Source organism: Odocoileus virginianus, chromosome 1 (assembly GCF_023699985.2).
Source record: "Odocoileus virginianus isolate 20LAN1187 ecotype Illinois chromosome 1, Ovbor_1.2, whole genome shotgun sequence".
Taxonomy (NCBI): Eukaryota; Metazoa; Chordata; class Mammalia; order Artiodactyla; family Cervidae; genus Odocoileus; species Odocoileus virginianus.
This window is the reverse complement of record NC_069674.1, coordinates 29,346,279-29,369,845: the sequence shown is the minus strand read 5'-3', so window position 1 is coordinate 29,369,845 and position 23,567 is coordinate 29,346,279. Positions and strand designations below refer to the sequence as shown.

Below are 23,567 nucleotides of genomic sequence, written 5' to 3'. Positions count from 1 at the left end.
ACAGTCAGCAAAAACAAGACTGGAAGCTGACTGTGGCTCAGATCATGAACTCCTTACTGTCAAATTCATACTTAAATTGAAGATAGTGGGGAAAACCACTAGACCATTCAGGCATGGCCTAAATAAAATCCCTTATGATTATACAGTGGAAGTGAGAAATAGATTTAAGGGACTAGATCTGATAGGGTGTCTGATGAACTATGGATGGAGTTTCGTGACATTGTACAGGAGGCAGGGATCAAGACCATCCCCAAGAAAAAGAAATACAAAAAAGAAAAATGGCTGTCTGAGGAGGCCTTATAAATAGCTGTGAAAAAAGAAGCCGAATGCAAAGGAGAAAAGGAAAGATATACCTATTTGAATGCAGAGTTCCAAAGAATAGCAAGGAGAGATAAGAAAGCCTTCCTCAGTGATCAGTGCAAAGAAATAGAGGAAAACAATAGGATGGGAAAGACTAGAGATCTCTTCAAGAAATTTAGATACCAAAGGAACATTTCATGCAAAGATGGGCTCAATAAAGGACAGAAATGGTATGGACCTAACAGAAGCAGAAGATATTAAGAAGAGTTGGCAAGAATACACAGAAAAACTGTACAAAAATCTTCACAACCCAGATAATCAGGAAGGTTTGATCACTCACCTAGAGCCAGACATTCTGGAATGTGAAGTCAAATAGGCCTTGGGAAGCATCACTATGAACAAAGCTAGTGGAGGTGATGGAATTCCAGTTGAGTTATTTCAAATCCTAAAAGATGATGCTGTGAAAGTGCTTCACTCAAAATGTCAGCAAATTAGGAAAACTCAGCAGTGGCCACAGGACTGGAAAAGGTCAGTTTTCTTTCCAATCCCAAGGAAAGGCAATGCCAAAGAATGCTCAAATTACTGCACAGTTGCACTCATCTCACCCACTAGTAAAGAACTACTCAAAATTCTCCAAGCCAGGCTTCAGCAATATGTGAACCATGAATTTCCAGATGTTCAAGCTGGATAAAGAAAAGGCAGAGGAACCAGAGATCAAAATGCCAATATCCGCTGGATCATTGAAAAGCAAGAGAGTTCCAGAAAAACATCTATTCCTGCTTTATTGAGTGTGCCAAAGTCTTTAACTGTGTGGATCACAATAAACTGTGGAAAGTTCTGAAAGAGATGGGAATACCAGACCACCTGACCTGCCTCTTAAGAAACCTGTATGCAGGTCAGGAAGCAACAGTCAGAACTGGACATGGAACAACAGACTGGTTCCAAATAGGAAGAGGAGTACGTCAAGGCTGTATATTGTCACCCTGCTTGTTTAACTTATATGCAGAGTGCATCATGAGAAATGCTGGGCTGGATGAAGCACAAGCTGGAATCAAGATTGCCGGGAGAAATATCAATAACCTCAGATATGTAGATGACATCAACCCTTATGGCAGAAAATGATGAAGAACTAAACAGCCTCTTGATGAAAGTGAAAGAGAGTGAAAAAGTTGGCTTAAAGCTCAATATTCAGAAAACTAAGATCATGGCATCCAGTCCCATCACTTCATGGGAAATAGATGGGGAAACAGTGGAAACAGTGACAGACTTTATTTTTGGGGGCTCCAAAATCACTGCAGATGGTGATTGCAGCCATGAAATTAAAAGACGCTTACTCCTTGGAAGGAAAGTTATGACCAACCTAGACAGCGTATTAAAAAGCAGAGACATTACTTTGTCAACAAAGGTCTGTCTAGTCAAGGCTATGGTTTTTCCAGTGGCCATGTATGGATGTGAGAGTTGGACTGTGAAGAAAGCTGAGTGCAAAAGAATCGATGCTTTTGAACTGTGGTGTTGGAGAAGACTTTTGAGAGTCCTTTGGACTGCAAGGAGATCCAACCAGTCCATCCTAAAGGAGATCAGTCCTGGGTGTTCATTGGAAGGACTGATGTTGAAGCTGAAACTCAAATACTTTGGCCACCTGATGTGAAGAGCTGACTCATTTGAAAATATCCTGATGCTGGGAAAGATTGAGGGTGGAAGGAGAAGACAACGACAGAGGATGAGATGGTTGGATGGCATCACCGACTCAATGGACATGAGTTTGGGTAAACTCCGGGAGTTGGTGATGGACAGGGAGGCCTTGTGTGCTGCAGTTCATGGGGTCGCAAAGAGTCGAACATGACTGAGCAGTTGAACTGAACTGAACTGAACTGAACAATTCATAATGCTCAATTTTGTTACTGTTAAGTAGTTTGTCACAAAATGTATACTGGTGAAGAAGATAATGCTAAACTAATAATGTTTCCACAGACTAGTGACAAAGGGGGTATAACTTTTATATAAATAGCATGATTAAAATACTTTAGAAAATTTATAACTGGATTTTACTAAAGCACAATATTTTAGATTTATAGCCCTTTGTCTTTAAGAAATTTAATGTAATATGACATTTAACTAAATATATATATCATACATGCTGTCATGAGAAGAGGGAGATAAAGAGTAATATTTATGGATAGAGGGTCCTCTTTCATTTTCCCTGGATGACAAAGATAAGAAATAAATTGGCTTTTCTTTCTTTGAGGGGAGGAGTCACCTTAAGACCCATGGCTGGAGAAGGGTGAAGAGAATAGAGTATCTCTGGTCACTGAGGGACTCTTCTGATGCCATGATACAAATTCCTCATGAAATTAATTTTATAGATAATAACTTAAAAATAATTTTAAAATAAAAATAATAAAAATAATAACTTTATTTAAAAGAGTAAATTATCATTCATAGCCCTGAATAAATCTTCAATGTACAGAGAAGCAATGACTTACTCAAGTTTCTTTATAAACTTGGGATGCTGTGTTGCAAGAGTTAAAATATGACTTTGGTCAGTACCTCTTCCTGCATTTAATATATTAGATAAATTCAGCAAAAACTACAAAAAAAAAAAAAAGGAGGTTTAACTCTTAAAAAGACACTGAATTTAATTACATCATAGACAAGTTTGTGATTCATTTATTTAAAAAAAACTTCATGATAAAATCATTTTGATACATAACTTCAACCACACTGCTTTCATGGTGAGATCTCATTGGCTGGAATGCATAACTACTAGATCATCCTTGTCTGGGAAGATTCTTTGGCAGTTTTTGGCTCAACTGTCTGTTTAGAAGGGATTTAGCCAAGTTTCATTTGGGAATTGATTGGTGAAAATGCAGTCCAACTTCTTCATGGGAAACCAGGGAATTAAACAATCAGATGGTTTCTAAATTTATGTACCAAGAGAAGATAGCAACAAAATCCATAATCAATAGCAGGTAAATGCCATTTCTTCCTGTTTCTATTTTAGCTGTACTAATTCCAAATATAACTGCCATCTTTTAAAAACAAAGAAACCAAAAAATGAACAAGCCCACTTTTGAGTCCAGTGAATTTGAAATAGTAAGCAAGGGATTATTTACTGTTTGTATCACTAGATATTTCTTTTTGTTCCATTTAATTTTTGTTAAAAGTACCAAATGGTTATGTAGTCAAAATTATAGGAAATTAAAGCTAGAACAACTTGCAGACAGAGTTTTCATGACTGAGGAGTTGTGTGAAAATTTTTACTTTGGTTTCTATTCACTGGACTTTTTTTTTTTAAATTTTTTAGTTTTTAAAAAAAAATCACCTCATTTTTCTTCCCTGTTAAAAGTATAAATTAGGCCTAGTTATCAATAAATCTCCTAAATCTTTTAAAAAGTCAGTCTACAACTCAAAGAGTAGCTTAAACGCTACCATGAGTTGACCTGATTCAAGGAACATTTGACTCCATCATGTTTAATTTTTCTTCCTCTTCTTATTTTTAAGGAGATTGCTTAACATGATGGTGAAAACTATGAGCCATGTTTAACCCCTGGGTGGCATGGTTAGGAGTGCTGCTGCTGTTGATCGTGTCCACTCATTCAGCCCCGAAGCCAGCAATGCCTCCAGTGATCACGAAAAGACCTTTCAACATTTTCTGGGCTGCCCCAACAATGCAGTGTCAGCATTTCTTCAGTGTGGATCTGAATCTTCAGTTATTTAATATTATATCAAATCCTTTGGAGACTCAGAGTGGATCGACAATTGCCATAATTTATCCAAATGAATTAGGGTATTATCCTTATTTCTCTCCAGAGGGAAAATCCTTTAATGGAGGGATACCACAGAACATGAGCCTTCCTACACACCTGAGGAAGGCCGCTGGTGACATTGCAAAAGTTTTTCCTTGGTGGAGATCAGAAGGTCTTGTTATCATTGACTGGGAAAGCTGGAAGCCACAATGGGACAGAAATTGGGGTAATAGGGTAATATATAAAAACCACTCTTTAGACTTTACTAGAAACCACCATCCTGATTGGTCAGAAATGAAAGTGAGAACAGTTGCCCAAAAGGAATTTGAAACTGCTGGAAAGAGTATTATGAATGCTACTCTCACACTGGCTTTAGAAATGAGACCAAAATGTTTATGGGGCTTTTATCTCTATCCAGACTGCTACAATTATGATTATAGGATAAATCCACAGACCTACACAGGTAAATGCCCGAGTGACGAAATTTTCCGCAACGACCAACTCCAGTGGCTATGGAAAAAAAGCAGAGCACTTTATACTTCAGTGTATTTGGATAAGATATTGAAGTCAAATTTAAATGCTTTGAAATTTGTTCATTATCGAGTTAGAGAAGCTATGAGAATTGCTGAAATGGCTAAAGATGACTATGTTTTACCAGTTTTTATTTTTTCCAGACCATTTTATTTGCATGGTATTGAAGCTTTGTCACAGGTAAGAAAAAAATACAGTCACACATTAAAAAATGGAAATTTAGTACAATATGAAATTTAGACAATAATGTTTTAGGATGCTTATATCCCCTTAATAATAGAATGCTATTCTATTACTAAAACTATGTAGTCCTTCAAATGTCAAGCCAATTCTGAAATAATGTCATTGACAATTAGATGTTTGCTTAAGAGTTTGTAAGTGATGATTCTTACCAGCTTAGGATTTACAAGGGCTTCCTGCAAAGATGTAGTTAAATTTAAGTTTAATCATCCAACAGATTAAATTTAACTAGGGAGAAAATTCATATTAAAGAAGCTCCTAACATGAAACAGTAGCAGCAACTTTCCGAATCAAAACTGTACAAAGGAGAACTTGGGCAAATTATTTACCAACTATATTTTCAATATATTGCATTTTTATGTATTAATTGATTAGGTTACTTAAAAAATAATATAGATTGTTGATTTTATCTTTAAAAGTCTAAAATGTGATCTAGTGATAAGTGTCAAGACAATGAAAGTGGTTTATATAAAAGTATTCTTAGACTTAACAGGGTAGGAAGCACAACGATGTAGGAATGAACTGATTTGGAAGATAATGAGTTTGTAGACACTTGGAAGTGTTCAAGCTTTATATAGATTGTCACTTATATAGGATATTCTTGTAGGGATTCAATCATTGGGTGGGTGGTCAGGTGAGAAAGCCCTTAAATCTCCATCAATAGCTGTGAGCTCACAATTCAGTTTTTCTAGTACACAACACAGAAGCAGTACTGAAACCACTTACATTTGTGATAAGGACATTTAAGTGAAATATCAGTTCTTCCTCAAACATTTCAGAATAAAATTCATTGACCCAAATACTGTTTAGTAGGCTTTACATTGCTATCCTTGTAGGATTACTCAGTATTATTCAAAATGGAATGTTCATTCAGTGTTTAGGAGGAAAAGAAATATAGCACCATGATAAAAAGTTGGAGGATGTAAGATACCTAATCTGCCTCACCCTCAAACACGGATCTCTTCTTACCTGCTTTAGCACTTTCTTTTTGATGGGGTTCTTCCTATTCTAGAAGGAAATCTGCCACTTGGGAACCCAATTATTCCCTGAAGAGTTCTTGACTATGTTGAGTCTACTCTGCCTCTGGATAACTTCGCATCACTACTAGTTCTAATCCTAACTTCTGGTGCAATATAGAATAAATCAAGTCTCTATTTCAAAAGTCAGTTCTCCAAGTATTGGATGATGTCAGTCAGACCTACCAAAATCTTCTCAATAAATTATTCCTCAAGTAACAGATTTCTCAAATCATGTCACTTTCTCAAATCCACTGGGGAAAAGACTAGGTTATAGTTATTCCTTCAAAAAATACTTATTGAGTGTCTACAATATGTCACAATATATTATGAATAATGAGTAGAAAATAATAATACATGCAGTCAGATATTTTGCCTTGATAGAAAAGGATAGAATGAGATAAACCATATTTTAATGAAACTCTTGTTTGTAATGTCCCCATTTTGGGGTAATATTTGATTTTCAAAGTCAATTATGGGCTAAGTATCACCTCTGAGCTCTATTTCAGAAAATCAAAATTATAGCGTTACGTGAGTAATAGTATACTGAAGTGTTTTAATACTATGCTATTGCCTTTCCCTTTTCACATGAATCTTTCCCTTTTCACAAGAACAAACAGCATGAATCTCATTTATTGTTTAAATAGCATTATTATGTTATAACATCTTTTATTCCCTGGAGAAGGAAATGGCAACCCACTCCAGTATTCATGCCTGAAAAATCCCATGGACAGAGGAGCCTGGTAGGCTACAGTCCAATGGGTCACAAAGAGCTGGACATGACTGAGCGACTAAGCACAACATCATTTATTATGTTCTTCATATTGTAATTATGAAATCACTTAAAGCTAACTCTGCTGGATATTTTCTTTCCAGTGTCTCAATTTGAATTAGAGACTTGATTTTCATTTAATGAAGGCAATGCTAGTTAGTATAATGGAAGAATGATTTTTTTTCTTGTTTCATTATGTAGACAAATTGTGAAACACAGTGCTAGGTTATTGGAGACTTCATATAATGCAGAGGGGCTTTGCTGAAGCATGGCCATTTTCTCATTCTGGCTTTTGCATACTTTACCTTTATACTGGATCTCTGATTCTCCACACCTTGCCGGGAAGGAAACAATGCAGACTGTCCATCTATCATTCCTTCTCTCTTTCATCTCTTCCTATTTCCTGCTTCTTTGCTCTTGGTCTGTAACCATGAACATGACTGCCTCTGTTTCTCATCCTGGTGAATTATAATTTACTTAGTCATCCCACTTGAGAGTCACTTGGATGCCTCCCTTCTCTTTCCATTATCCAGTAGGTAACTAAATCTTATCCATCTTAATTTCCAAAGAACTATTCAATCTGTCCTCTCTGCTTTATAAGGACTGACCTTGCCTTTGTTGAAGCTCTCATCATTTCTCACTGACAGTTTTCATCATGTCCTAATTGGGGTCCCTGACTGTCATCTTGACTTCCTCCTCCAATATGTTTTTATGACAGCTGAAAATATCTTAGTTGCAAATGTGTGGCCTTCCAGTGTCAAAACTTTCTTGTAGCTAAGCCCTAACACTTTAAAATTGTGTAATAAAATACACACAAAAGACACTTGTATTTGGATGTTACTTATCTATTGGGTTGGCCAGAAAGTTCATTTGGGTTTTTCTATATGATACTTCTGGCAGCATTTAGTTGTCTTTAACTTCATTCAAAACAATTTTGTTAGATTGCATTGTGACAGCTGTCATATCAGAGTGCAAACAAACCAAAAACATAAACAGACTTATAGATACAGATAACAAACTGATCATGTCCCATGGAAGGAGGTAGAGGGTTGGAAATTATAAAATAAATAAGACCTAGAGATACAATGTACAGCATAGGGAATACAGTCAAAAATACTGTAGTAACTATGTATGGTGACAGATGGTAACTAAGCTTATTATGTTGATCATTTTGTAATACATAAAAAAATCAAATCACTATGCCATATAGCTGAAACTACCACAGTATTTGTAAATCATTTATACTTCATTAAAAATCTAAAAAATTAAAAGTTGAAAATGTGTTATCCAAATGAGTGAATTTTTGTGCGGCCATTTTAATACTGAAGATGGAAGTAAAAAACATCTTCTACATATTATGCTTATTATTTCAAGAAAGGTAAAAACAATAGAAATGCGTAAAAAGATTTGTGCAGTGTATGGAGAAGGTACTGTGACTGATCAAATATGTCAAAAGTGGTTTGCAGATTTTCATGCTGGAGATTTCTCATTGGACAATGCTCCAAGGTGAGGTAAACAAGTTGAAGTTGATAGTGATCATATCAAACCATTAATTGAGAGCAATCAACATTATACCACGTGGGAGATAGCCAACATATTCAAAATATCCAAATCTTGAAAATCATTTGCACTAACTTGGTTATTTTCATTGTTTTGATATTTGGGTGCCACGTAAGTTAAGCAGAAAAAATCCTTGACCAAATTCCCACATGAGATTCTCTACTTAAACATAATGAAAATGTTCTGTTTTTACAACAAATTGTGATGGGCAATGAGAAGTGGGCATTGTACAATAACGTGGAATGGAAGGATCATGGGGCAAGTGAAATGAACTACCACTAACCACACCAAAGGCCTATCTTCATTTAAAGAAGGTGATGTTGTGTATATGGTGGGATTAGAAAGAGTGGCTTCTATTATGAGCTCCTTCTGGAAACCAAACAATTCCAATAGCTACTGTTCCAATTAGACCACTGAAAGCAGCACTCAAACAAAAAAGCATCTGGAATTAGCTGACGTAAAATGCATTATCGTCCATCAGGATAGCATGAGATCGTATCTTTCTTTGATGACCAGGCAAAACTGTTATAGCTTGGCTGAGAAGTTCTGATTCATCTGCCATATTCATCAGACACTACACCTTTGGATGTCCATTTATTTTGGTCTTTACAAAATTCTCTTAATGGAAAAAAATTCAATTCCCTGGAAAGGAGTTGTTTGCTCAAAATGATAAAATGTTTTGGGAAGATGGAATTATAAAAGTTGCCTGAAAAATAGCAGAAAGCAGTGGAGCAAAACAGTGAATATTTCATTCAGTAAAATTCTTCATGAAAATGAAAAATATATCTTTTATTTTCACTTGAACTCCAAAGAACTTTTTGGCTAACCTAGTAGAAGGATTCAGATACATTTACTTCTCCCCAGATCCCCAGTGCTTTTTACCTACCATAAGAGTTCCTGACTCTTCTCAAGGAATCACACCTTTTCCTACATATGACTCTGCCTTTTCTTTTTTTCCTACTGGATAAAAAACTCTGCTCTCAAGTCTATTTTATCAATTTATACTCCTTTCCAAAGACCACTCTGAAATTCCACTTCTTGAAGGAAATCTTCCCATACATTTCCATGCAGCATTAACTATTTTCTCTAATCTATGTACGTCTTGTGGGTGCTAATATATAATTTAATTTGTTACCCTGCTATTATATATGTCTGTCATAAGCATCACACTAAAACACACTCTCAAGAACAAGAAATGGAATCTACTTCATTTTTATATTCTTAGTGTCTAGAATACTGCTTGGAACATCATACATATTTATCAGGTTCTTATCCCAGGCAGAATTACCTTTTCCAATCCTGCTCTATAGTTTAGAAACAAAGATAACATTATCTATGTGTTCTTTACTACAGTTGATGGACTGAGACATTATTGAATTGTCAGTGGTTAAATATAGTTGGCAGAACCTACTTGTGACCCTTCTCTTTTTTAGGAGGACTTAGTGCATACAATTGGTGAGAGTGCAGCATTGGGGGCATCGGGAGTAATATTGTGGGGAGGATATGACTATTCTGCTACAAAGGTAAGCAGTGGTTTCCCCACCAACATCTTGGAGGTATTCCAGATATTGGTTTTGTTTTAATTTTTCATGTCAGAGACAAACGGTTGCTAATTACCCGCTCAGTTGACTTTAACAAAACTCAGAGAGCACAGGGACCCACATTGAGCAATTTGTCTGTACCAGCAACAGTGTTGTAAAAAGAGCACAGGTTTTCCAACCAGACAACCCTAAATAAGAATTCAAATTTTACATTCTAGGGGTGTAATCTTGGGCAAGTTAATTAACCTCTCTGAGTATCCATTTCTTCACCTAAAAAAAAATACTGAAAGAAAACCTACTTTGTAAGAATTTTGGTAGATGGTGGCTCAGTGGCAAAGAATCCACCTGCCAATGCAGGAGATGTGGATGCGATCCCTGGGTCAGGAAGACCTCTTGAAGAAGGAAATGGCAACTCATCCCATTATTCTTTCCTAGAAAAATCCCATGGACAGAGGAGCCTGGTAGGGCTACATCCATGGGAGTTGCAAAAGAGTCTAACACAACTTAGCAACTAAACAACAGCAAGAATGATATAATATGTATGCAAAAAAAAAAAAAAAGAGAGAGAGAAATACCAAACTTTAAAAATAAATATTTTCAACCACACAAAGGATGGATTCTCTAAAAGTGATTCTTTATTTTCTGATTATCTACGATAGAAATGCTCATGGGAGGGAAAAAAAATATATGTGTATATAAAAGTTTATTAACATTCTACTCTTGATAGCAAGTCTCACATGGAATAACTCTATTATTTTTCCACAACTGACTTTGAACATGTTCAGTTGGTGGCCTGTTTTACTACCTAAGTGAAAATTCAGAAACCACAGTTTTCCTCATTTTTAGGTATTAATGAATTGGGTTCCCATGTGGCTCAGTGGGTAAAGACTCTGCCTGCAATGCAGGAGATGCAGGAGATGTGGGTTCGATACCTGGGTGGGGGACATGCCACTCCAGTATTCTTGCCTGAAGAATCTCATAGACAGAGGAGCCTGGTGGGCTACCGTCCACGGGGTCGCAAAGAGTTGGACACGACTGAAGTAACTGAGCACGCACTCATGCACGGGTATTAACAAATAGTTCACTTTTCAAGTATTAAAGCACTCAGTCTTATAAAATAAAAAAACAGTCAGCTCTTTCTCATTTGGCATTCCACAAATCAGCATGTTGGTATTGGTGAGACAAGGAGGCCTGAGGAGGAGGCCTAAGGTTGAACGACTTAGATTCCAGTGTTCACTTTTTGTCTGCTACTAGCCAACGACCTTGAACAAGTCTCTACAATTTCTTTATCTGTTAAATGGTGAGAATAATAGTATCTATATCATAGGGCTGTTATGAGAATTACATTATTAACACATGTAAAGCACTTAAACAGTACCTAGCACATGCCAAGTGCAATGTAAGTGGCGGTTGTCATTATCCAGGTTAAAACTTCTTGCTTCTCATCCCCACACCCCAAGCTTTGGTCTCAGTTATGGGGAAGAGAAGTACCATTCATTTCTTTGCTCATTTGCTTCAAGGATGAGTGTAGGGATAGAGAGGAGGCAAAGTGGGCAAAGTAATTTTTATTTATATGGTGGATTTTAAAATTATTGTGGTCTCTTGAAGACCATCCCACATGGCTGCCATGTAGGGTCTGGCTCTTTCTTGCATGAGGTTAGAGATGCTTCCAACCCCCACACAACTTGCACCTTCAAGGTTTTGCTCCTGAGGCATCGGAGAGAGGGAGCTGACATATGTTGAGAAAGGTTGGGAAGAGGATCAGGGGATCACATTGGAATCGGTTAAGATTGTTGAAGTGTTCGTGAGACATCCAGGTTGAGATGTCAAATAGATAGGTGGGTGTACAGTTGATCGGAGATAAATTCTGGGAAATACACATCTGGGAGTTCTATTTAAGGCAGTGAGAAAGGGTAAGTTTATCCAGAGAGAATATAGCTGGAAAAGAGAAAAATTAAGCCTAGGGCACTCCAGGGTTAAGAAGTAGGGAGGATGAGCTAGTAAATGAGATTAAGAAGGAGCATTCAGTGAGAAAGGAAAAATCCAGGAGAGTGTGATATACCAGAAGATAAATGAAGGAAGTTCAAGGAAGAGGGCTGGGACAGAACAGGGGAGCCCATGTTGAACCTGATTGGGTTTACCTGTACTCCGTGCTCTCTTTGTCTCTCCCCCAAGTCTTCTTTCTTCCTCTCCTCTCCCCCTTTCTTACTTTCCCCTTTCTTGTTTTGTTCAGTGATTTCCCTGTTCTATTTTCCCCATCTGTCCTACAAACTTCCTCAGATGCCTCAGATAAGGAGCCATGCCTTGACTAAAAATAGCATTTATTTCTAAACATAATGTGAGGCTGACCTAGACTGAATGTGCCTGGAACCAAAACATTACACACGGATTTTCAGAACTTGTTATTGCCCAACATGACACCTTGTTCTACTGCCTGCCATTAGTAGTTTATTCTGCCTTATGACTTTCCATTTGAACCCCTGAATCCTTTCCACATGGATTCACAGTTTTGGGGCCTCTTCTCACAGAGAAACTACCCTACTGTTTTAAATTAATTGGAGCTTAATTATGCATTCACGTTATGTATGCATGCATGGTCAGTCATGTCCGACTCTTTGTGACCCTTTGGACTGTAGACTGCCAGACTCCTCTGTCCATAGAATTTTCCAGGCAAAAATACTGGAGTGGGTTGCCATTTCCTCCTCCAAGGATCTTCCCAACCCAGGGATCAAATCTGAGTTTCCTGCATCTCCTGCATTGCAGGCAAATTCTTTATGGCTGAACCATCAGGGAAGCCCTTCCAATAGAGTTAGTATTGATCAAAATAATTGAAGTGCTGATAGAAAACACACTTTATTAAGGAATCTACTAGGATTTTCCCATGGCACTTCCTTTATGGATTAAGGCAAGCATTGATGAAGATTCTAGCCAGATTCTTCTGGGCTAGCTGATGGTGTCATTTCAATTCGGCAAGTACATCCTGGCTGCACAGTGCGATCATCAGTAGGTAGAATTGTGTACTAGCCTTAAAATCCAAGGTTGTGCAATCAATGGTGCCTAGTGGCAGATTTATGGGAATCTAACTTTCCATATGCTATACAAGTGACTCAGGAATTTGGTAATAAATACTAATCTTTTATAGAATCCCTCCTACAACCTGACTGATGGACACATAAAGTATGATGTATTTTTACTATGAAACTGAACCACAGCTACATTTTTTTTTAAGAGCTACATGTACGAATGTAGGGAAAGGATCTTGAAAATGTTTGCAAAGCAAATTGTAGAAAATAAAATATTCCAAATGATATAAATTTGTATAAGAATTAAAAACACAAAATAATACCATTATACATATTGTTCATAATTACATTTACATGTAGTAAAGCTATAAAAACATGGATGTAAGTACTACCCCTCCCCACTTCAGGAAAACTGTTATCTCTGAAGAGATAAGGAGAAGAATGGGATAACTTGGTAGTCTGAGAAAAATCTGACCTGATGTTAACATATATGAAGTTTCAACATTAAAACTGTTTCACAAATTTAAAAAAATCATCCCACATTAAAGATTTTCTTTTTAAAGTGTCAGTACAAATCTCTCTTAAAGGATACTCTTCTGGAAAATGGTGGAATCATCCTCCCCAGAAAATGGTATGAAATTGGTTCATTAGAGTATTCCTAACCAAAGGCATGGATCATCACTTACGGGATTTTATAAGGGCTTAGTCTTTCATTTAAATGCTAAATCCACTGTAACTCTTTCTCCTCAGGCTTACCAAATACAAAAGTCAATATTAATGAATACTACCTGGACAATTGAATCATGCTTTGAAAGTGATCTAAACAGCTTTCTGTTTTTCCCACAGGAGACCTGCTTGTCTGTGAAAAAATTTATTCAAGGGCCATTGGGCCATTATGCTGTTAATGTGACATCTGCAGCCAAACTCTGCAGTCAGAGTCTATGTAACAATAACGGAAGATGTGTTCGAAAAACATCTGAATCCTCCTCCTATCTGCACATGCTGGGAAGCATCAGTAAGAAATATGGCCCAAGCAAGAGACTGAGAGTCATCATTTCCGCAGCCAACAAACTGAAGACAATAAAGGACATGAAGGGTGGGTTTGCGTGTCACTGCTATCATGGCTGGCATGGAGAGTCTTGCCAGCATCTTTCTTCAGATGTCCTGAGAGGGAAGAATAAGGCCCGTATTGCTAACTTTAAATTATCAGTTTTTCTCAGCATGATCTCATCTGTGATTCTCTTCATTTTTCTACCCCCATGACAATGTCATTTTTTGCTTGAAATTCTGAAAAGCAGAAAATGCTGTTTTTTTTTCCCCTTTAACTTCAATATACTTCTAAAATATTTGCTCTGTTTGAAGTGAAGGAAAAAAAAAAAGGAGGGAGTGGGTGGGTGGGTACTCTTTGGCTCTATAGAGTCATTAGATAGAGCAATTCTTTCCTGGATGCTTACCTCATGCGAGGCTCTAAAGATAAGGATGTGAATGTACCAAAGTCTCTGTCCTTGGGGAACTTAAATTCTTGTGAGGAGATGAACGATAATAAACAAATTCATTTGTATCAAATGGTGCTAAGTGCTGTGGAGAATAACAAAGCGTGGTAAACGGACAAGAGAGAGCGGTGGAGATTGTTTACAGGGTGGTCAGGTATGGCTCCCGAATGAGAGGACCTGAAGGTAGGAGGAGCAGATGACAAGATGTGTGAGAAGAGCCTTCTCAGATTAAGGACGAGCAAATGCAAGAGTCCTCATGTGAGAGCAGGTTTAGGCCCCTGTGGCTGATGAAGGAGGAAGAGTGAGTCAGGTCATTAACTATTTGAACTAAGAGGTTGAATAAAGGTACTTTTAAAAAAATAATAATAATTTAAGAGAAATTTCTGAAGGAAAGTAGATCAAGAAAGATGTGCCTTCATTTTTATTTTTTAAAAAATAAATATACACTTAAATTGGATAGCAACAAGAGCATCTATTATGATTAGATGTTGTTACAATGTTTCTGAGACTCTGTTAATAGCAGATAAATTTGTAATAAGGTTGTATTATGTGGAATGTGGATGTGGAATGTACATGGGAGCTAAGGAAGGCAACCACTGGGTTATAGCTGTTTCTGCTCCAGAGACTGGGAATTCCTACACGATACACATGACCCCAGGATACTGAGTCGTGGGATCAGAGGGAATCTATACTGAATACTGTGGGATTCATTTCTAGCCAAAGTATCACTAGGGCTCTTGAAAATTCATTTGACAGTCATCAATATCAGAAGGTAAGCCCTATTATACTCCCATAAGATCAAATTTATATAGGAGATTCTTTTCTGTGATGCTTGTTCTTTATTGAAGTATAGTGTATCCAAGCAATTAATTTCCTTTTGGTTCTTAATGAATGGCAAGTCTTTTGTAAAATTCATTTGGGCACTTGATCTGACCTAGTTACAATCCAGATAATTTTGTTTCATAAAGACTCAAAAGACATTGTAGCATATCAAATACTGTTCCCCTCCATAGTTTAGGGAAGGTGTTTTCCGCCTGATATCCTCCAATTATTGCATTTTTATATGTACTTTATCCAGGTGTATAGAATGTTGATGGGCTTCCCCAGTGTCTCAGCAGTAAAGAATCTGCCTGCAGGTCAGGAGCCGTAGGAGACAAAGGTTCGATCCCTGGGTCAGGAAGATGCCCTGGAGAAGGAAATGGCAACCCTCTCCAGTGTTCTTGCCTGGAGAATCCCCATGGACAGAGGAGCGTGGTGGGCTATAGTCCATGGGATCACAAAGAGTCGTTTGATTGAAGTGACTGAGCCCTTATAGAATGTTGAGAGTAGACCACAGTCAGATTCAGACTTCCATTTCATTTGTTTGTCTATTTATTTACGCATTTTCAGGAAAAGTAAAAGTTAAAGAGGCAGTGAAATAGACTAAGCTAAATTGGGGGCTATTTATAAGTTTCTTAATTTTGTTGGCACCCTGCTGCACCAAGGGTACAATTACAGTAATTGGATTCTCCTGCCCAAGCGAGAAATGATTTTACGACTGTTAAAGTTAGTACTAGACCATGATAAGTGAAAAAGAATAGTTCCTTCTATTCTTTCAGTGATGATAGATTTTTTAACAGTTATTTTTTTGAGTTATGATATTCAATAAATTACAGTAAGGCAGGCAAGGGCAAATATCATCATTTTGAAGATAAGGAGAGGATGAGAGGTATAGCCAGTTTTACCAACTAATTAATGAATACATGAAGGATGGTATACACATCACTGTTCTCCACTGTTCTGTTTCCTCTTTCTCTCTCTTTTTTTTAAAGAAACACAAACAGGATCATTTAATTATGCAGGTTTTTCTAAGTTGTTTTTCTGAACTGATATTTTGGGTCTGTTTGTTGCTCAGATGTATCTGACTCTTTGTGACCATATGGATGGACTTTAGCCCGCCAGGCTCCTCTGTCCATGGGATTCTCCAGGCAAGAATACAGAGTAGGCTGCCATTTCCTCTTCCAGGGAATCATCTCGACCCAGGGAGCAAACTCATGTCTCTTGCTTTGGCAGGCAGATTCTTTACTGCTGAACCACCGTGGAAGCCCCCACCCTGAAATTCCTATGATAGTCTATTTGATGTGGCAATTACATTTTTAAGTACATTTTCACTAGCTTCAACTGTTGTGGGATTCATATCATAAATCAGAGGAAAAAAGAATTAGGGTCAGGGTTAGGGTTAGCCTCTTCATATCTTGGTTAAGAGAATGTGAAGCTTAAGAGAAACATAATTTTTTATTGATATTGACATATAACGAGATAGGTAATGTTTTCTAAATTTATTCTTTTAGGCAGCATAGTATTTGTCTGGAATAAATACTTTGAGGAGCTACCTAAGGTAGGGGGCAAGATTGCAAAGGCATAAACTACTATGTGTAAGATTAGAATCATTTATATTCTTTCTGAAATCTAAGGTGACTGCTCTCCACTGTTTAATAGTCAATGTGTGAGAATAATAATTAAGGCAGATGAAACAAAAAGAGCTGACATATGGAAAATACATAGAAATAAAAAGGAAACTCCAAATCCTATTACCCACAAATAATCATTTAACTTTTTCTAAATAAAAAATGTTACATTTGGGGAATTCCTTGGCAACCCAACGGTTAGGACTCAGTGCTCTCACTGTCAAGGGCTAGGAACTAAGGTCCTATAAGCAGCATAGCCCAGCCAAAAAAATATAAAAAGTTACAATTTTATTTTACTTAAATTTAATAGGAAGCAAAAGAAACTAAAACCAAAGGATGCCACATTTCTAACAACAGATTCTTCCAAATTTGGTTTGTTTAAAAATCTTCAAGTTAAAAACAAATCATGGAAGACATTGAATTTTTGTTACTTATTTTGACTTGCATAACTGAGTTTCCAGACAACTGTCTCATAAAAAGTCATCAATTATATCTAATCCAAAGACAAACACAAACACCTCCATTTTTCTTAAGTGAAAACCAGAATTTAAACACCATCCCTATGGTTATAATTCTCCAAAAGACATTAATAAAGGGTACAGCTATAAGCAAAATACTTATAAATACTACAAACCACTTTAACAAATGAAATATACCTTCTAAGACGATGGTAATACCTGTTAGGAGCCCTAAGGGTGCCCATCTTGTTTACAAATTACCTGAACAAAGATACTTTGACGTCTAAGGCAGTGTTGTTTCTTCCCGCCAATTAATTGTTTAAAAACCTTGATTGGAAACAGACTTTTTGATGAGATACTTGGTTCCACACCACTCATTTTTAAATCAGAAAGAATGTATATCTTTATTTCAGAAATAGTATGTCATAATCATACTTTTTGGTCCTTAGTAAATTCATATCACTATGTTTATTTGTATATGGGAGATATTCTTTACAAAGCCTTCTAGCTTTCTTTTCTAAATTTAGACACTTCAGCTCAGGATAATTTTCTTTCATTATTTTTCAAATGGTTCATTTTCATTCTCTTTGTTCATTTAGGAAATTACTATCAGATGGATATCAGTATAGTTCTTCTTGAGCTATACTCAGTGTTGTTTTCCTTTCAAGTATTCTAAGCTTTTGTCTTTTTTTGTTTTGTATCATGATTATGCTCACTTTTTCTTCTAGAAAGCTAGCTTCATCATATTCTGACACTCATATTTTTAATTTCAAAGATTCCTTTCTTGTATGTGTATGTAATCCGTTTGCTATCCATTTATGTTTATGAAGGAATAGAGTGATTGCAAACTGTCACAAGGATTCCCCTAACCCCTGCCAACCTCCTGCACTTGTATGGGTATGTATTTACTCAACAGGACTGTTACGGTGAAAGAATGGGCTGTAGATTGTGAAAGGAGCTAAGGCGTATTGACAAGCGTCCGTCTGGAGCATCTGAGCAGAAAACAGGCAGGTTGCCAGGAACCCTCACAATTATCAAAGTAAGGAGAACATTTTCTTGGAAGAGGAGTATAATTCCCTTGAGGACTGAGCAGCCTTTCCCTTTTTCTCCCCTCCATGCCTGCTGGGGAGATCCAGCTATATCCAGTTTAGCACTGCTTTTGTATTTGGTGGGCTTTCCTTGTGGCTCAGCTGGTAAAGAATTCACCTGCAATGCAGGAAACCTGGGTTCAATCCCTGGGTTGGGAAGATCCCCTGGAGAAAGGAAAGACTACCCACTCCAGTATTATGGCCTGGAGAATTCCATGGATTATAGCCCATGGGATTGCAAAGAGTCAGAGATGACTGAGCAACTTTCACTTTCACTTGTATTTGGTCCCACAGGGCCTCAACTCTCCCTGAGAAGGTCTTTCTCTATATTTAAATGTCCTGGGGTCACATGTCTCTCTTTCTTGTCCTTCTACGTACTCTGGGAACCTGAAAGGTCTGACTGGTCTGCTCTACTGGAAGCAATATTTTAGTTGATTGCTCAGACAATTGGTTCTTCATGCGCTTGAGTTTTGTGGATCTGTTATCTCTTCACCTAAGGTTTTTTTTGTCCAGTGGAAGTGACATTCACACCTCTAAAGTAAATTTCTACTGCTGTAAATCTCTGATTCAATTCTGTTTTTGATCTTTGAGACACGACACCCCTTCTCGTTTTCAGCTTTATACATTTTTTTAAGGACAAGTACTGCAGATGACACAGTAAATACTTATTCCCAGTTCATCATCTTGAGCCACTGGTTCTAGCATATTAATGGATTTACTCTGAATGAGAGCTAAAACCCCACAAAGAGTTGATTATTCCATTAACATCAAGGATAACACATCTTAGGAAATCTTTTCAATGTACAGTTATTTTTACCTCTCTATTTTTCAATTGATGTCTCAAAGTTTTCTTCTTAAGTCAGTGAATTTCAACTGGGTACTTTCAGAAAGCAGTTGTACTTACATCTATGTGCTTTTAGGAGAGTCTGACTTTGGTTATAAAGGGATGTAATGCCAGACTCCAGTTTAACTTGGAGGACTGAGTCACCTCTGTAATGACATGCTTCTCTGAACAGCCACAGGGCATCCTTTTGCCACTGAATCTCTGCTCTGCATCAGGTGACTAAAGGACTGGCAGCAAACAAAAGCATAGGTAAAATATACTCTTTTTTGTGTGGAAAAACATTTAAGAGCTGTTTTTAGAAACATGCTTTCTCAGAGGCGTTAGAAAACAACTACCTTTCTTTCATTTCTTGGAATATCCCAATCTCTTTTCTGGCCAACTTATCTACTTTCCATATTCAATACCTTTCAAAATGTGAGTTTGCTTTTATAAACCTAACATTGTAAAAAAAATACATTTGTTGGTGATACATAGAACTTAAAATCAAGTTCATGTCATGTTTTATTTAACCTACATTTGTATTTGAGGATGAAATAATTATTCAAGCCTTGTTTTATTTCTCTTCCACATGCATGATTTCTGGTTGTAATATGTTGGGTTATCATAACCTAATAATGGTATGGCCCTAACAGAAGCAGAAGATATTAAGAAGAGGTGGCAAGAATACACAGAAGAACTGTACAAAAAAGATCTTCATGACCCAGATAATCACGACGGTGTGAACACTCACCTAGAGCCAGACATCCTGGAATGTGAAGTCAAATGGGCCTTAGAAAGCATCACTATGAACAAAGCTAGTGGAGGTGATGGAATTCCAGTTGAGCTATTTCAAATCCTGAAAGATGATGCTTGAAAGTGCTGCACTCGATATGCCAGCAAACCTGGAAAACTCAGCAGTGGCCACAGGACTGGAAAAGGTCAGTTTTCATTCCAATCCCAAAGAAAGACAATCCCAAAGAATGTTCAAACTACTGCACAACTGCACTCATCTCACACGCTAGTAAAGTAATACTCAAAATTCTCCAAGCCAGGTTTCAGCAATACGTGAACCGCGAACTTCCAGATGTTCAAGCTGGTTTTAAAAAATGCAGAGGAACCAGAGATCAAATTGCCAACACCTGCTGGATCATTGAAAAAGTAAGAGAGTTCCAGAAAAACATCTATTTCTGCTTTATTGACTATGCCAAAGCCTTTGACTGTGTGGATCACAATAAACTGTGGAAAATTCTTAAAGAGGTGGGAATATCAGACCACCTGACCTGCCTCTTGAGAAACCTGTATGCAGGTCAGGAAGCAAGAGTTAGAACTGGACATGGAACAACAGACTGGTTCCAAATAGGAAAAGGAGTATGTCAAGGCTGTATATTGTCACTCTGCTTATTTAACTCATATGCAGAGTACATCATGAGAAATGCTGGGCTGGAAGAAGCACAAGCTGGAATCAAGACTGCCGGGAGAAATATCAATAACCTCAGATAAGCAGATGACACCACCCTTATGGCAGAAAGTGAAGAGGAACTAAAAAGCCTCTTGATGAAAGTGAAAGAGGAGAGTGAAAAAGTTGGCTTAAAGCTCAACATTCAGAAAACTAAGATCATGGCATCCGGTCCCATCACTTCATGGGAAATAGATGGGGAAACAGTGGAAGCAGTGTCAGACTTTATTTTTTGGGGCTCTAAAATCACTGCAGATGGTGATTGCAGCCATGAAATTAAAAGACACTTACCCCTTGGAAGGAAACTTATGACCAACCTAGATAACATATTAAAAAGCAGAGGCATTACTTTGCCAACAAAGGTCTGTGTAGTCAAGGCTATGGTTTTTCCAGTGGTCATGTATGGATGTGAGAGTTGGACTGTGAAGAAAGCTGAGAGCCGAAGAATTGATGCTTTGAACTGTGGTATTGGAGAAGACTCTTGAGAGTCCCTTGGACTGCAAGGAGATCCAACCAGTCCATCCTAAAGGAGATCAGTCCTGGGTGTTCATTGGAAGGACTGATGTTGAAGCTGAAACTCCAATACTTTGGCCACCTGATGCGAAGAGCTGACTCATTGAAAAAGACCATGATGCTGGGAGGGATTGGGGGCAGGAGAAGGGTACAACAGAGGATGAGATTGCTGGATGGCATCACCGACTCGATGGATATGAGTTTGAGTAAACTCCAGGAGTTGGTGATGGACAGGGAGGCCTGGCGTGCTCCTATTCATGGGGTTGCGAAGAGTCGGACATGACCGAGCGACTGAACTGAATTGAACTGAACTGAATATTTAACTTACAATAGCATCAGAATGTATTCTCTGAAGCAGGTTAGTAAACTCACTTAGATAAGCCATAGAACATATGGGTTTATGTCAGAGCCCAAATTTTAATATTTGTTATAACTGATAACTGTGAAGAATCCCTCAAGCTAACTTTATGTACCCAAACAGTTTTCTTTATAAGTGCATTTATTTATTTAAAAAATATTTTATTTTCACACAATAATTAATTAAGTATATTTTAAAAGATATGTTATAGAGTTATATACCTACTCTGTTGGATAGTATTAGAGGATTTATTTGGAACAAGTATTGCAGTTTTCATTTAAATTGGTTCATAAATTTTTTTTTTTTTGGTTATAAAAGTAGGTTTTAAATTTTATTTCCAAGTACTAATAAAGGGACTGAATATTTAGGATGAAAATTAACAGGCACTTCAAACAAGAAAATCAGTAGTTGGGAAGAGACTATATATATATATATATATATATATATATAAAGGTTGTGATTTTTAAAACAAGTATGAAAACAATATAAGAAAGACAAATCTTAAATCATTTAATCTAATGGAGAGAGTAAATCTGAAAGTCAAGAAATTTCCTAATGATGGAGAAAAAAGCTGTCTACTTCATTGTCTACATACATTGAAATTAAAGTGAAAATTTTGAAAAATTATGAGTTGAATAAGATAGCTTAAGCAATGAAACTTGGTATGTTTAACTGCTTCATTGCCAGTCTCCAAGCAACTAACTGTAATCTAAAACCATTATTAATTGAGAAATTGTATTACTAATCAATACTGATATTGTAGAAATAGTTTAGAGAATTTAGTTCTGTGTTGTATATAAATTAGAATTCAGTTTCATAACAGAAAAAAGGTCTCTTTTTCAAAGTATTCATAGATTCTTAATGGTTAAGTAGGGTCAGGAGGAAAGAACTGAAAGATGTTAAATGGAGAATGTTAAGAAAATTAAAAAAAATAACAAGTTATAAAATATTCATGTGCAGATATCCGACATTGATGTTCTTTATAATAGTTTTAAGAATCACACTGTGCTTAGTCACTCAGTCATGTCAAACTCAGAGATCCCATGCACTGTGGCCTGCCAGGTTCCTCTGTCATAGTATATGCTATATTTTTCTGAGCAATAGACTCCTATAAGAAGTGAATTCTTTCTTGAGAAAAACTTTAGCAAATTCAGAAATTAAAGATATAGTTATACTGTCATCTATAATTACTTGTTTGTTGTAACCTAGCCTCCTTAAAAAGTTAACACATTTCTTGAATTTTTCTACATAAGATAAAATTGCGGATGCTATTAACTTCTAACAAGAACAATCTCCAATTGTCTTTTTCACAGACTGAAGTTTTCCACCTAAGCATTTGTCCAGATCAAAATAGATCCAAATCAATGAATCCCATGCTCTCTCTCATCAAGTATATTTTAAAAAAACAAATTCCACTTTTCAAGTACCACTATTTCTTAGATGCATTATATTGGGTGGTTCAAGAATTCGCTATTGTCTTAGGCTGGAACTGCTCTGCCTTTATCACAGGTGTTCCAGAATAAGCTTGTTGCATCCTTAGTCCAACCCAGAATCTATGAATGGAACATTTTTGAATTTTCTTATTGTATTAGGCAATTCTCTCAAGGTTACATTTGGAAACTAAGATCTAATTTTAAATAGTTTAAAGTTACATGGCTTATGTAATGAGACTGCATGCAATTAACAGTCTTGAACAAGTAAACATTTTTAAGGAATTAAAAATCCATTGTATAAAAAAACATTTACTTCACATTTATAGTTAGTATGTTACTAAAAGTAATGCAGAAACTCAATGTTCTTTAGTAATATTAAAGTATAATGCATTTCTCATATCATGTGAATGGGTAACCAAAGTAGAGAATAAGTTCTATAATGCTCTTTTTCAAATTCATACAAATTAGTGACTAGTTAGCTACTATATTTGGTGTTTCAATAGTTTATCGTAATTTTTTAAAAATAAAGCATAATTTCTTGGTTACATGATTGTAGATACTATTTGTTATTAAAATCTGATGGAGCTCTGGCTGACCAGCACATCCAGTTGCAACATCAAGAACTTTATCATTCATTCAGCAGTTATACCCTAAGTGGAAGCCAGGAGACTTAAAAGGAGATATGAGATAACCAGATAGATAAACATACAAGATCCAAACCTGCAAAGTGAAGAAAAATACATGCCAACATAATTATGCCAATGCATAT

The 23,567-nt window shown here is 36.7% G+C and overlaps 1 protein-coding gene across 1 annotated transcript; it reads left to right on the top strand.

Annotated features, from left to right (window-relative positions):
• Positions 1–3,092: 3,092 nt before the first annotated feature.
• On the top strand, positions 3,093–14,295 carry LOC110135723 (hyaluronidase-4-like). The gene is made up of 4 exons (XM_020890903.2): positions 3,093–3,269; positions 3,802–4,757; positions 9,599–9,688; positions 13,576–14,295. The coding sequence occupies exons 2-4, from the start codon at positions 3,837–3,839 to the stop codon at positions 13,990–13,992; spliced, it is 1,428 nt and encodes a 475-aa protein (XP_020746562.2). The 5' UTR covers positions 3,093–3,269; positions 3,802–3,836; the 3' UTR covers positions 13,993–14,295.
• The last annotated feature ends 9,272 nt before the right edge of the window (positions 14,296–23,567 follow it).

What these genes read in the sequence shown, in the direction of transcription:
- LOC110135723 (XM_020890903.2), top strand. Translation starts at nt 3,837, where the DNA reads ATGTTTAACCCCTGGGTGGCATGGTTAGGAGTGCTGCTGCTGTTGATC. An exon ending in GTATTGAAGCTTTGTCACAG is followed by an intron (nt 4,758 to 9,598) that starts GTAAGAAAAAAA and finishes TCTCTTTTTTAG; the next exon opens with GAGGACTTAGTGCATACAAT. An exon ending in ATGACTATTCTGCTACAAAG is followed by an intron (nt 9,689 to 13,575) that starts GTAAGCAGTGGT and finishes TTTTTCCCACAG; the next exon opens with GAGACCTGCTTGTCTGTGAA.